Source organism: Clarias gariepinus, chromosome 2 (assembly GCF_024256425.1).
Source record: "Clarias gariepinus isolate MV-2021 ecotype Netherlands chromosome 2, CGAR_prim_01v2, whole genome shotgun sequence".
In the NCBI taxonomy this organism is placed as follows: Eukaryota; Metazoa; Chordata; class Actinopteri; order Siluriformes; family Clariidae; genus Clarias; species Clarias gariepinus.
In genome coordinates, this window is record NC_071101.1 from 39,881,126 (window position 1) to 39,894,382 (window position 13,257).

Sequence of the window (13,257 nt, forward strand, 5' to 3'; positions counted from 1 at the left end):
GTTGTAAGCTCCTGATTAATAATCAATTCATATAGGTGATGATATCGTTAATGAATCATCTTCTCAGCGTGTGGAGTTACGGAGCTCATACGTCAGAAAACGTGTGTGAACCGGGTGTCACGTGAGCGCCTCGCGCGCCAACAAACGGTCACTCCCCCACTCTACCGTCCTATACTCAACGAATATTATATATATAAAAGTATTATAGCAAACACAAGAATGTATACTAGCCTATTTAGTAAATTAGTGTGAGTGGAGTGAATTTGGGACGGGTTGCCAGGTGTGTGGTTTTTACAGCTTGGTTATTGTGTAACCTGTCATAAAGCAAATGAGCCACGAAGGACACTTATTTGTTTGTTTGTTTATTTGTTTGTTTGTCCAGTTTGGGTGAACCACACATCCATAGCGTCTGATTCCTCCAATGTGTTTGTCTGTACAGGATTGGATTCTTACATGGTCTTTTGCAACTGCTTTAATGTTCAATATATAATCTTATCTTACCTTAATTGTGGGATTTTTTAAAAAGTCAAGATCAAGCCTTTCCCATCAAGATGAAACCCTTTGCTGAAATGTCTTGTCACTTCATACATCATACATCAAAGTGTAACCATATACTTACGACATATTTTTTATTAAATAAATAACATCAATATTTTGTACAATAATTTAAACACTAAAATTATAAAATAATAATTTATTATAATTAATACTATGAAATTCCATGTCACCCAAACTACATCATTGTGTAACTGTTACTGCTGTTTCTCATGCATGAGGCAGATGAGCCACGAAAGGACACTTTTTAAATAAATGAATGTATTTATTTATTTATTTATTTATTTATTTATTTATTTGGCCAGTTTGGGTGAACCACACATTCATAGCCTCAGATCCATCCAATGTGTTTGACTGTGCAGGAATGGATCCTGATATGGTCTTCTGCAAATGTTAAAGCTCATCATCAACCTTATTCTACAAAAATGGTATTAAGTGCTGTCATTTAGTTTTGTTACAGACAAAATCATTTAATTGAAAATAACAGGCACATTACTTGTTTATTGTATACACTTTAAATGATGACATACATTTTCTTGCTTTGATGTTTAATATTTAATTGTAGCACTTTTAAAGGCCGAAAATGTCTTGTCACTTTGATCATACATCAAGGTGGGACCATATACTGTACTCTTCATCTAAAAATATTCTTTTTCATTAAATAAATCTGATTGCCAATAACATCAATTTATTTTAAATTTAGTAAAACACTAAAATCATAAAACAGTAATTGATTTATAGTTAATCATATAAAATAAATCTCAGTCACCCCAAACTATGTCATTAAATGTTACTGTTATACAAAAACAGTTTTATTTTAAAATATATTTAAAAAATAAAGGAAATATATTTTGAAGAGAGAATATAATATATTTTAAAATAAAGTAAATAACACCAAGAGAAATAACACCATTTATTAAAGCATTAAGCTCTTTTGTCGATACATAAAGTTATTGCTATAAAGGATGTTACTCTGCCCATTACAGTTGTAAAGAATGGTTACTTGAGTTACTGTGTAAAAAAAGAAAAAAAACCATTGAGGCATATTTCCTTTTGAAAACCACAATTCACATCTTTATTTCACTCCCACACTAGCCTCAGCTCTGAACCATGTTTTCCGCTGCATACAGTACATACTGGATGTGCCTATCTCATACACAATCAACGTTGTATCTTTATAACATTTCTGTGTAAATGCGTACAGTATATGGGTATATTGATTAGTACAATCCTGTATGGTTCTTACCTCTATCATTAGCAACACTGTAAAAAGTGGGACTGGGCTTAATTAACAATTGTTAAATTAATATTAGTGACAAGTACCTAATAAAATGTATTAACTGCATTCTAGAGTCTAATTAAGCTGATTTAAACAAATGCTGATTATTTATTAATTCAATTTCAAGTAAATTTTTGTCAGTTTAAATCAGCGAGGGAAAATGGGGAAATTTTAATTAGATTTTTCTGGCCATGTCACAACTAAAGAAATTTTGTGAATTTTACTCATTTAGAGACACTAGGTTCTACTGCCATACAATTTTCGCCCAAGTTTTTACATCCGGACAAGGTGCCACATGCTGCAGGATCTGCATTTTTCTTAAGGTGAGATTTGTTAAGTTAGTAATAAGTATGTACAATTAATTTTGTAGCAGTTAATTTTTTTCTTTACAGACAGTTGTGAAATATACACATTTTGTGGTTAAATTCAGTTAGGCTATTTCCTCTCAGTCTGTTCTAAAGCAAAGATGTCCTCTTAGTCAGCTCTGTTATTTTGCTAAACGTCGAGCTTAGCATGGTAGTTAGTTCAGTGTGTGAATTTGATTACAATGTGTGTTATATAGTATATAATAATCTTTAAAGAGGCAGCCGGGCTAGTCAACGTTTCAGAGTGTTAGCGTTAGCTTCCCCTCCCCCACTTTAACAAGCGATTAGCTGACCTTGACACTGAGGGTCTAACTGCAGCAGTTAACCGTTGCTCTAGAGGTGAGTAATTAACTTAAAGATTTACCTTTTGTGTTTTGAATTGTGCTTAATATAAAATATTAAATTAAAGGGGACATGTGTAGTAACAGAATATTATATGTATCTTTATGAAGAATATGGCCCATCTTTGTAATAGTTTTATAATGCTGTTTGCTAGTTTTAATGTTAAAATAAAAACTCTTGATGTTTCAGATGAAACATATTTTGCAGTATATTCTTTTTTGATACACACAGTATACAGCTACTGTCCATTTAACCAGCTTCTGATGCTGTACTTAAAAAAAATGTTGGAGAATGTTTATTGTGTCTGCAAATAAATATCAATGTTATAAATGTTAAATGCTATTCCTGTTGTTTTTATGCTAACCCAGCACAAGCACTTAAGTAACTTAGAAATATTACAATTGTTTCAATGAAGTCACATCCAATATTATTATAAGTAGATTTGATTTTTAATTTAACTGTATTTAGGTTCAGATGAAGATTTATCTGTAAAAGTAAATGAGGTTCACTTAAATATTTAATTAATGTTAGTCAATTTCTCTCAGATATTCAATAAAAATAAATCAATCTCTTCCAGATTTCTCTCAGATATTCATTAAATGTAACATGTTTTTTTTTCTAGTAAAGAGTTTTACCTTTACTTGATTTAATCATTAAATAATTGTCCTTAAAATGATTTAATTTAGCTTAAAATATTTATGCTGAATACATAATATTTTCGACAGTTGAAACAGTATTTCTTAACAATTTTAATTAAATATATATTTTGTCTTACATTTAAATAATTTATCCTATGTTTCTTACTCATTATTATAGTAGTAAAATTTACTGAAATATGTTAGGTGTCACTTTGTTGCAGTAATTTTTTTTTTAAGTAAACCCTAGGTCAGATTTTTTACAGTGAAGATGACTCCACCAGCAGAACTGCTTCTCACTACACGTTGTTGTTATATAATATGAGAAACAAAGTAATTGACATGTATCAGTCTGGAAAGGGTTACAAAGCCATTTCTCATTCTCACAATGAGAGCTATTATCCACAATAGGAGAAAACTTGAAATAGTTCCTTCCCCGGAGTGGCTAGCCTACCAAAATTACGACTCATCCAGGAGCTCATGAAAGAATCCAGAACAACATCTAAGGATCTGCAGGCCTCATCTGTCTTAGTGTTCATGATTCAACAATAAGAAGTAGACTGGGCAAAAATGGCATCCATGGAAAAGTTTCCAAGGTGAAAGCCAAAACGTACCAAAAAGAACACAAAGGTTCGTCTCATGATTGCCCAAAAACATCTTGATTATCCCCAAGACTTTTGGGCAAATAGTCTACAAATCCTGTGTCATGACCTTAAACAGGCGGTTCCTGCTCAAAAACCCTCCAATCTGGCTGAATTAAAACAATTCTTCAAAGAAAAGTGAGCCAAATTTCCTCCACATCATTGGCAGTTATTGCAAACGTTTGATTGCAGTTGTTGAAAGGGATGGCACAAACGGTTATTAGATTTAGGGTGCAATTACTTTTCCACATAGGGCCAAACAGATTTGGACAGCTTTTTTTCATTAATAAATGAAATCATCATTTCAAAATTACATTTCGTATTCGGTGATCTTTGTGTGATATTTAAAATTGTTTGATAATCTCAATCATTTAATTTGCAAAGAAATATGAAAAAAAAAAACACTGTATATATAGTGCTTGTCACAACCTCCCACATTGTGTTATGGTAAAGTGTAGTGCTAATGGCCTGCTGTGATTGGTCCATTTAAAGTAACAAAGATCATGTTTCACATCTAAGCAGAATGTAATTGGGTCATTAGTCTACCATAATGTCCAAGTTAAGTCTGCAATGTGTGTTTTACTCATTTGCCGTTGTCACTTTACAACAGGTTCTCCAAAAGCAGAAACCTGTTTCCTTTAAACACACTGTGATTATTGCAATTTCTTTCGTGTAACCAGGAAACTGCATGACTGCACTGATTATTTAATAAATAAATTTTCCTATAGGAACTGCTATAACTGATGCCATAAACAATCACGTTGGTCTATTTCAAATGTGACAGTGTGCTGTAATTTTTTATTAGTTGCTTATTTGTGTTTTTTTCTATGACAGAAGAATGTAAGGTTTATTAGTTGGGAACTACAGTAACTATTTACCACAGTGGTACTAAAGCACAAAACAAAAAAAAAGTAAAAAAAAACTTTAAATTTTCAACCACGCACACAGAAAAGATAACAGAAAAAAACAAGCAGTCACATCTATCCATGGTCTTACCTTCTAGGCATCGCCATTTTAACTCTTTTTGCTTTAGTAAGTTCTTAAAAAAAAACTTTTTAAAATCATCATTTTTGACTGTGTGTGATAAACAATCTTGGTTGTTTTAGATTGAGCAGTGTAGTAAACCATAGGTGGATGTGGCTAATGACATCGTGCTGTATTTTCATCATGTGGTATCTCCATTTTTATTCGTCTCGTTATTATCTGTCAGTTGTTATCAGTTGGCAGCATTTGACGTCACACAACACATGCTACACATCCGGTGTCGTTACAACAGCTGGCAATCTGTCGGATTTGGGTTGCCAGTCTGAACTGAGTCAAATCTGATCAGGTTACTTTCAAATAAAAAGTGTAATGGAAAATTGGATTTGCCTGCAGTCTGAACAAGGCCTGCTTGTGTTCTCCTCATCTGTAAACTCTGATCAAACGTGGAAAAAAAATTTAACAAAGAGAGAGAGAGAAAGAGGGAGAGAGATGTAATCTCCATTCTTTAATATAATGCTACAGGGAAACCTATTTTTAAACCATGAAATCTTACTGCTATCCTTTATGTTTGACTTTTTTCTCTATTCAAATTATTACTGTAACTGGGCTAACAAACCAACTCAACCTTTTCCCAATGAAATTTTTGCTAAATTTTAGAGCAAGAAAAACAACAAAACAGCTCCACTAACAAATACTCTAACAAATGAGCACCATTTCACTATAATCCTATTTTTTGTGTGTCTCAGGGTGGACTTAAAAAAAAATCTTTGCTAACTCCTTAAAAACTTTAACTTTGTTCCATCCTAACTTTTTCACTTTTTTTTTTTCCCATTTTGATTTGTATAGTGCCTTTTGTGACACAGAAGCTCCACGCCTGAATCAATAATGAGAAAGCCGACAAGTAAAGCAAACCTCTCTAAGATCTTTAAAATAGAACCTTAAAAGCAAGTAGAAATCAAGAAAAGACACCCCTTTCCTTTCTGCTCTGGCCTCGGCAGTGGAACATGAGCTCCTAGAGTAGGAACATGATATGAAATGATTGAATGAAAGTTAAAATCTATTACTCCTAAATGTCATAAAGTAGAAATCACTAAAAAAGAACAAAACAAGAATACCCCAAAGAGGGCGTAAGGAATGACATTTCTATAAAGCACACTGATCTAGAGCAAGTAAGGGAAGTGTGGTCCGAATATTTCCAGAAATATTGGAGATTGTGTCCACCACTATGAGATTTCAGATGATTAAAGTGGTTACTACCTGTATTAAATCTTTGATTCATTCATATTTAAATATTCAGATATCTGTCTGACACCCTTTTTGTTTGTGATACACAATATGGCCATAAGTTTGCAGAAACCTCACTATGACATTCATCCATCCATCCATCTTATCCGAAGTCAGGTTCCAGCAGGGATTTCCAAACTTCTCTGTCCCTGGCCACCTCAACCAACGCTGACTGGGGATCCCAGCAGCTATTGTCCTTTGGTAGTTGGATCAACTTTCTTTTCATCAAAATTGATCAAAACATCAATAGATCAAACTTTTGGATTAACTTTCTTTTCATCACAAGAGTGTAGTACAGAAAATACCATTTCACCCCCACTGCTCACACTCTGGTCCCCCCAGCCTGACACTCATCTGATGTCCAGTAACTTGTGAACAAGACCCCAAGATACTTGAACTCCTTTACTTGGAGTAATGAGTCTTTCCCAACCTGAAGTAGACAATCCTTTGGTTTCCATATGTCATTATAGAAAATGCCATCCTAGATATAGACTTCATTTGCTGTTATAATAAGCACCGCCCTCCTGCAAAGTCATTCCAGTAAAGTTTTGGACATGGCTATTGGGATTTATGTTCATTCATCCACAAGAGCAAAACAAGCTGTCTGGACAAGAAGGCCTGGGGTGCGGGCAGCATGCCAGTTCGGCATTTTAATCTCTGCCTTTTTAACCTTGGTAAAACATGTCTTCATGGAGCTCAATTTGTGGACGAAATTTAGACCTTTTAGTTATAGTGATGATAACGCAAGAGCATAAACAGACATTCTATAAAAGTGTGTGCATGTAATTTTGTTTGCAGAGCCACAAATGCGCATAATGGCACTAGTACATTTGGTCATATAGTGTATCTCTATCCATACATCCATCCATCCATAACCTCTATATTCCAACTAGGAACCCTGGAGATTGGTGAGAATGGTGATTGCCCTTTTTTACGATTGTGGTAGGACCTCCGGTCAACATTTAAACACACATTCTCATGTTACAGGCAATTTGTGAACGCTAATTAGCCTAATCTGCATGTGGGAGGAAACCCACCAAGCACAAACATGAGAATATGCAAACGCCATGCACACAGACCCCGAGGCGGGAATCGAACCCGGACCCTGGAGGTGCAAGATGACAGTGCTAACCACTATATTAATGGCACTGTATCAACCATAGTGTATTTCATTACTTATAATACTTGAAGCTATTCTTATAATTATTGGCTATTATATATAATACTTATTTTTAGGGCTAATTAATTGAGCATAAATTACAAAACTTTTCTCCATGCATAGACTCACTTCCATCGTGTTGTATGTATATTATTGTGTGGTCTCAGGTTCGCATGAGACATATACAGGAGGTGGTGAGTGACAGATTAGAGCGTGAGCGCCCACAGCGTGCATGCGCGCGGCCAGAGGGAGCGAGCGAGCGAGCGTGCGGGCAAGCGCGAGAGCGAGCGCGCGCGTGCGCGAAGGAGCGCATAAAGCAGAGCGCGCGGCTCCGGGAGCATCATTACAACTTCTGAAGTGGACCAGCACACACACACACACACACACACACACAGAGTCACATAGAGGGAGAGCGCGCGCTATGCTGCACGGAGTCGCAGACGGACAGCATGACGGATGCGCGGAGATGCAGCGCAGAGATTCCCGAGCCGACCCTTTTGCGCGCGGAACTTTATAAAAAGAAGCATGCGAAAATGCGCGCAGTCGAACGGAATACCGCCACGTCAAGAAAGTGAAGGAAATATCGAAAGTTTCGGTGTTAGTTTGTGTTCCGTTCACGATGGCGCGCAGGAAGCGCAGAGGATGAGCGCGCGCACGGTGTGAGAGCCGCGATGGAGCGCTCGGCCGCCTTCAAGCCGACCCCCGTGGCGTACGGAGAGCTCCTGAACCTCTCGTCCAACTCCACGGACGCGAATTACACGGGCGAGCCGTCGGAGAAGGGCGCGAGCGTGGTGGCGCAGGCGAGCGCGGCGGTGTTCCTGTCTCTCCTCACGTGCGCCACGGCTCTCTCCAACGCCTTCGTCATCGCCACCATCTATCAGTCCCAAAAACTGCACACGCCAGCCAACCTCCTGATCGGCTCGCTGGCGGTCACTGACCTCCTGGTGTCTGTCTTGGTGATGCCCGTGAGTGTCGCCTATACCATCAGCCAGACGTGGACGCTGGGTCAGGTGGCGTGTGACCTGTGGCTGTCATCAGACATCACGTGTTGCACGGCGTCCATCCTTCACTTGTGCGTGATCGCGCTCGACCGCTATTGGGCCATCACGGACGCCGTGGGGTACTCCGCGAGGCGGACACGTGGCCGAGCCGCCGCCATGATCGCGGGCGCCTGGGTCATCGCCATATCCATCTCTGTGCCACCCTTTTTCTGGCGCCAGATCAAGGCGGACGAAGAGGTCACCAGCTGCCACGTCAACCAGGACCACATCTTCTACACCATCTACTCTACTTTCGGCGCCTTCTACATCCCCACGCTCCTGCTCGTGGCGCTCTACGGTAGGATTTATGTCGAGGCCCGGAAACGTATCTTGAAGCAGTCTCCGCACAAGCCGGGCAAGAGACTGACATCCGCCCATTTGATCACGCACTCGCCTGGGTCAGTGGCGTCCACCACATCGCTCACGTATGGCACGGCCGAGCTGACGTCGTACGACGGTACGGCCTCCGTCCCGACCAACAGTCAGGTCAAAGTCACCATGTCCGACGCGCTTCTGGAGAAGAAGCGGATCTCTGCGGCACGGGAAAGGAAGGCGACGAAAACTTTAGGGATTATACTCGGGGCTTACATCGTGTGCTGGCTGCCGTTCTTCATTTACGCGTTAGTCGTGCCTATCTGCACCTCGTGCCCGTTTTACCCGGAGCTGTTCGATGTGTTCACGTGGCTCGGCTACCTGAACTCGCTCATCAACCCCATCATTTACACCATGTCCAACGAGGACTTCAAACAGGCTTTCCATAAACTCATGCGCTTTAACTGCTGCCGATCCTGAGGACGAAACGGTCCGGTCAACGAGGAACGCGATGAGAATAGAAATCATTAGATTAGACTACGACTACAGTCACAACATAGGGTGCAAACAAATCACTGAGCATTTATCTTAAACACAGCCGTGAGATAGGAAAACTTTTAAGTGTCTCTGTGACATTACATCATCATGTTTACATCGTTTCAATCCAGTATTTAAGAGCTCCCATACAGTTTGCACTTTTTTATTATGAATGTTCTTGCTTTGGGAAAACACATCACATGGAGTTTGTTTTTGCATTACTTTTTATACATTTTTTTCAGCACACAGTGATGTGAAAAATATTACGCTGCGTTCTTTCTGATGCCACGTTTCTACCCCCTTTTAAAGTCTCAACCTGTTATTCAGCTCTTTTTCTTTCTAATGGCTATGATAATTTACCGAGTAATTATACTGCAGCGCTGCTGAGTTTGCCTTGATTCTGATTGGTCAGAAGGTGTGGGTCGGTTTGCTGTAACTGCAGCGTTGCCAGTGTAGATCTGGTTGTACGTTTAATACAGTATCCTTCCTATAATAACTACCACATGGCAGATGCTTTACATAAACTAATGATTTAATAATAATGATAATAAAAAAAATATAAGAATTGCATTAGAAACGAGTCATTACTTTGCAAAGAAAGATGTATAAAACGTGACAGGGGGAAGACAATATATTTATGGAAGGAGTCTCCAGTGTCAGAGCTTTGGAACTTGTCTCACAGATGTCCCAACTTGGCATTGTTCATTATAAGAACCCTGGGGTTTCAATATTGGCTCATTAGATCCAAGAGATCTGGTAGAGATTTTATCCCTTCCACCTTTAAACTGGGTTTGGGATCAGAACTGCATGCAGGCTGCTGTGTACAGTATGAAGCATAGTGTTTAGGAGTCTTGCTCAAGAACCCAACCAGGTGGTGATGGTGTTCGTACCCCCGACCCATCCTGATCAGCACCCAGGATGAAGCAGGATCATTTTAGACAGCTCGCAGAATGTTTGTTCTTGTGTTTGACATTTTTTAAAGGTCACCTGGACAATTAGCTCAAATCAGTAGTCTATGTTATGAGTTAGTGTGTGTTATTTAGTGCTCAATCTAGGATGATTTCTATGCATGAAGCCTTGTTTTTATATATATAAAAAAAAAAGATGTTAACAATGATCTTTGTTTGTAATTTAGTTCACAGTTCATTCAAATTGAAATATTTCTCACGCCACTATAAAGTAATATGCACAAACAGGCACATGGTCGTGACAAGACAGATAGAGTTTTTCAGGAAGGCTGAGAAGCAGGATTGCTGCTCTTAACAAAGAAGTCTGAAATGCACTGGATAGAAAGAATAGAAATAGAAAGGAAGGCACAATTCTGTTCATACTGGTGTAATAGAAAAACCATTATGCTTTAAATCCATGGGAAATGCTTGTTGATGGATGCACATGCCGGTGCACGTGCTACTTTTTATTTATTTATTTGCAAATTATTTTGTATAATCTGTTTATCTTTTTGCATTCTTGTCTTTTTTTTTCTTCTGCTCCTTCATTCTATCATTGCATTGTGGGTCGTTATTCGTGCGACACTCCCGTTTTGACAGCCGGTCTGACATATCAGCACGCCTACTGCTGAAAATGGAAACATCAGCTCCCCGGCACCTCTAAGGACGCCAGAGGTGTATTTGTTATTTAACGACAATTTTAATTCTGCAAATGACTGTCTGCGGCCGTGGAGCTTAACAGTATGTGTCACCTTGTTTATCACCAAAATGAGCACAAATGACATAAATGCAAACGAACTGTGATCACCTCGCCATGGAGCACAAAAATCCACCGGACCCGTTTCCAGCGAGGCTGCGGTGTTGAAATAATAAGCATCCGTCAACCAAGCAAAGCTGCTGCTGTACTATAAGCTTCTGCAAATATACTGTATAAGCAATGTTCTGTACCACCTTTGATGCCAAAGGTGCAGAGGTGCAGGTCAATGGAGTTAAAGAGCTGCTGCTAAATAATGAAAAATATATAATAATAATTATAAATTTTTAAAATGCGATTGCGATTAAAGGTCAGCCTGTTTTTTTCAATAGGAACAGAGATCTTTAAAAAAAAGAACTGAAATGTACCAGCGCACTAAATAATCGTTTTTGACAGCGTTCCTCCAAACCAGAGAGCCGTTCTCCTACCTCATCTTCATCATTCAGCATTCGCATAAGCTGTGGAAATAAAGAAAATCCCAATTCACACACCATCTTGAGTTTATTCTGTGTTTATTAACTCCGTTCAACTGAATGTGGGGATGAAAAGTAGACGAAACTGGACTCACAGTATGGCTTTGAAGGAGCAAGTAAATGTGGTTGAAGTGTATATTCTGTCCTGTGGGATTCAAAAGTCTGAGATTTCTTTAAAGGAAAATGTTCTTTCCTTATTTAATACCAACATTTTCATTAAATGTTAAATGACTTTTCTAAAAACTTGATTGAATTTATTGCTTTTTCCATTTTCCCCTTTAAACAAGCAAGCTTACTGTTCAGTATATGACCTCATATAAGAAGATGCCCATTGTCCGGCTTCTCGCTCGGCTCTGAGTTTAAGACATGAAAAAAAAAATGCATCATCTTAAGCGTATTTATCTGGAGCATTAACAAACGCGGGAGATCTCTGAGATCTGTGTTAACTTCTTAAGGAATAGTAAAATATGGGACCTTTAAGAACAGATTTGGACTTTATGGTATGGATGGCAAAGTTTGTGCAAAAAAGCTTATGATCCATTTTAGATCAAATGCATCAGAGCATAATGTGGTCATGTTTTTTTTTTTTGTTGTACCAAGCAGTGAAAGTCAGACATTTAGTTATATTTAAACAGGACGTCGTGCATATTAAATATTTAAGGGCTTGAGCATTTACTTTCTTTGAAATATTTCTAAAATCGAATGCTCTGTATATTTTTTTCATTTTAAATAATAATAAAAAAATCTCAAGACTTTTTAAACCCCACTATACGCTGTTCTAAATATATACTTATATAGGTTTATAGTTATTCTATTACAGTACTCTGTCGATCTTATTTTTTAAGGTGTGTAATAATTTGCTTAACATCGTTTTTACATTATTACACCATCAATGAATCACATTTTAATATACAGGGTATAAAACATTGCTCATCCCTAACAGTTTCACTGTTAAAGGACACAGCTTTAAAAAAGAAAAATCAGAGGGGATCCAGAGAACATACACACACACACACACACACACACACATGAAAACCTAGCACGACGATCACACATTAACATCCGAACTGACACGCCGGTGATTCCACATAATGACTTAATGTGCGCCTGGGATTTAAGCTCCGCACTCATTTTTTACACAAGAAGGGATGTTTAATGAAGAGGATTGTGAATGGAGTTCTCTGGGGACGGTCCTATCTGTTTCCAGATGCCAGAGGTGCCATGTGTCGTGTGCTTTAAGCGTGTATATCGTCAAGCACACAGAGCTCCTTGTGAATTGGCTTAATAAAGAGCGGCGTCGGCGTGCATGAGGGATGAACAGGAGTGATTTAGACCGGGACAGAGTAAACAATAAGATTTGCCCTTGACAGCCACCAGATAAACACTAACATCGAGTTAAACACCTGGGGAAAGCAGAGGATCATGTTTAACAGAGCGAGGCTGTTGGGGGGGGTGCTCGAATTCTGGATATTTTTCTACATAGGTTTTAAATGCTGTGTTTACCGTGTCGGAACTAAGTTTGCGTGGACTTGGAAATAAAAAGGAAGAAGTGCAAATGTTACTTGTTGCTTTGTCGACTACATTGGTGGAATGAACACAGGTTTCCAGGTGGACACTGAGCTCTGGTGACAGTCTGTGTACAGTATCTTCTACCCACTTTATGGTATAGTTTATACACATTTTAAGCAATTTACATTGTCACAAAGCAGCTTTACACAATCAAAAGAATTAAGTTTGTATGAAATGTGAATGTGTATGAATCAAAATGATATGTTTGTCCCTGATGAGCAAGCCGAGGGCGATGGTGGCAAGGAAAAACTCCCTGAGATGGTAATAGGAAGAAACCTTGAGAGGAACCAGACTCAACAGGGAACCCATCCTCATCTGGGTGGAAACAGATAGCAGGGATTGATGTGCATAATAATATGCGAGACTGGAAGTTCAGTATAA

At 38.5% G+C, this 13,257-nt stretch overlaps 1 protein-coding gene across 1 annotated transcript; it reads left to right on the top strand.

Annotated features, from left to right (window-relative positions):
• Positions 1-7,622: 7,622 nt before the first annotated feature.
• Positions 7,623-9,459, top strand: LOC128510527 (5-hydroxytryptamine receptor 1B-like). The gene has a single exon (XM_053482888.1). The coding sequence runs from the start codon at positions 7,916-7,918 to the stop codon at positions 9,074-9,076; it is 1,161 nt and encodes a 386-aa protein (XP_053338863.1). The 5' UTR covers positions 7,623-7,915; the 3' UTR covers positions 9,077-9,459.
• The last annotated feature ends 3,798 nt before the right edge of the window (positions 9,460-13,257 follow it).

Excerpts from the sequence above, each read along its gene's own strand:
- LOC128510527 (XM_053482888.1), top strand. The coding sequence starts at position 7,916 with ATGGAGCGCTCGGCCGCCTTCAAGCCGACCCCCGTGGCGTACGGAGAG.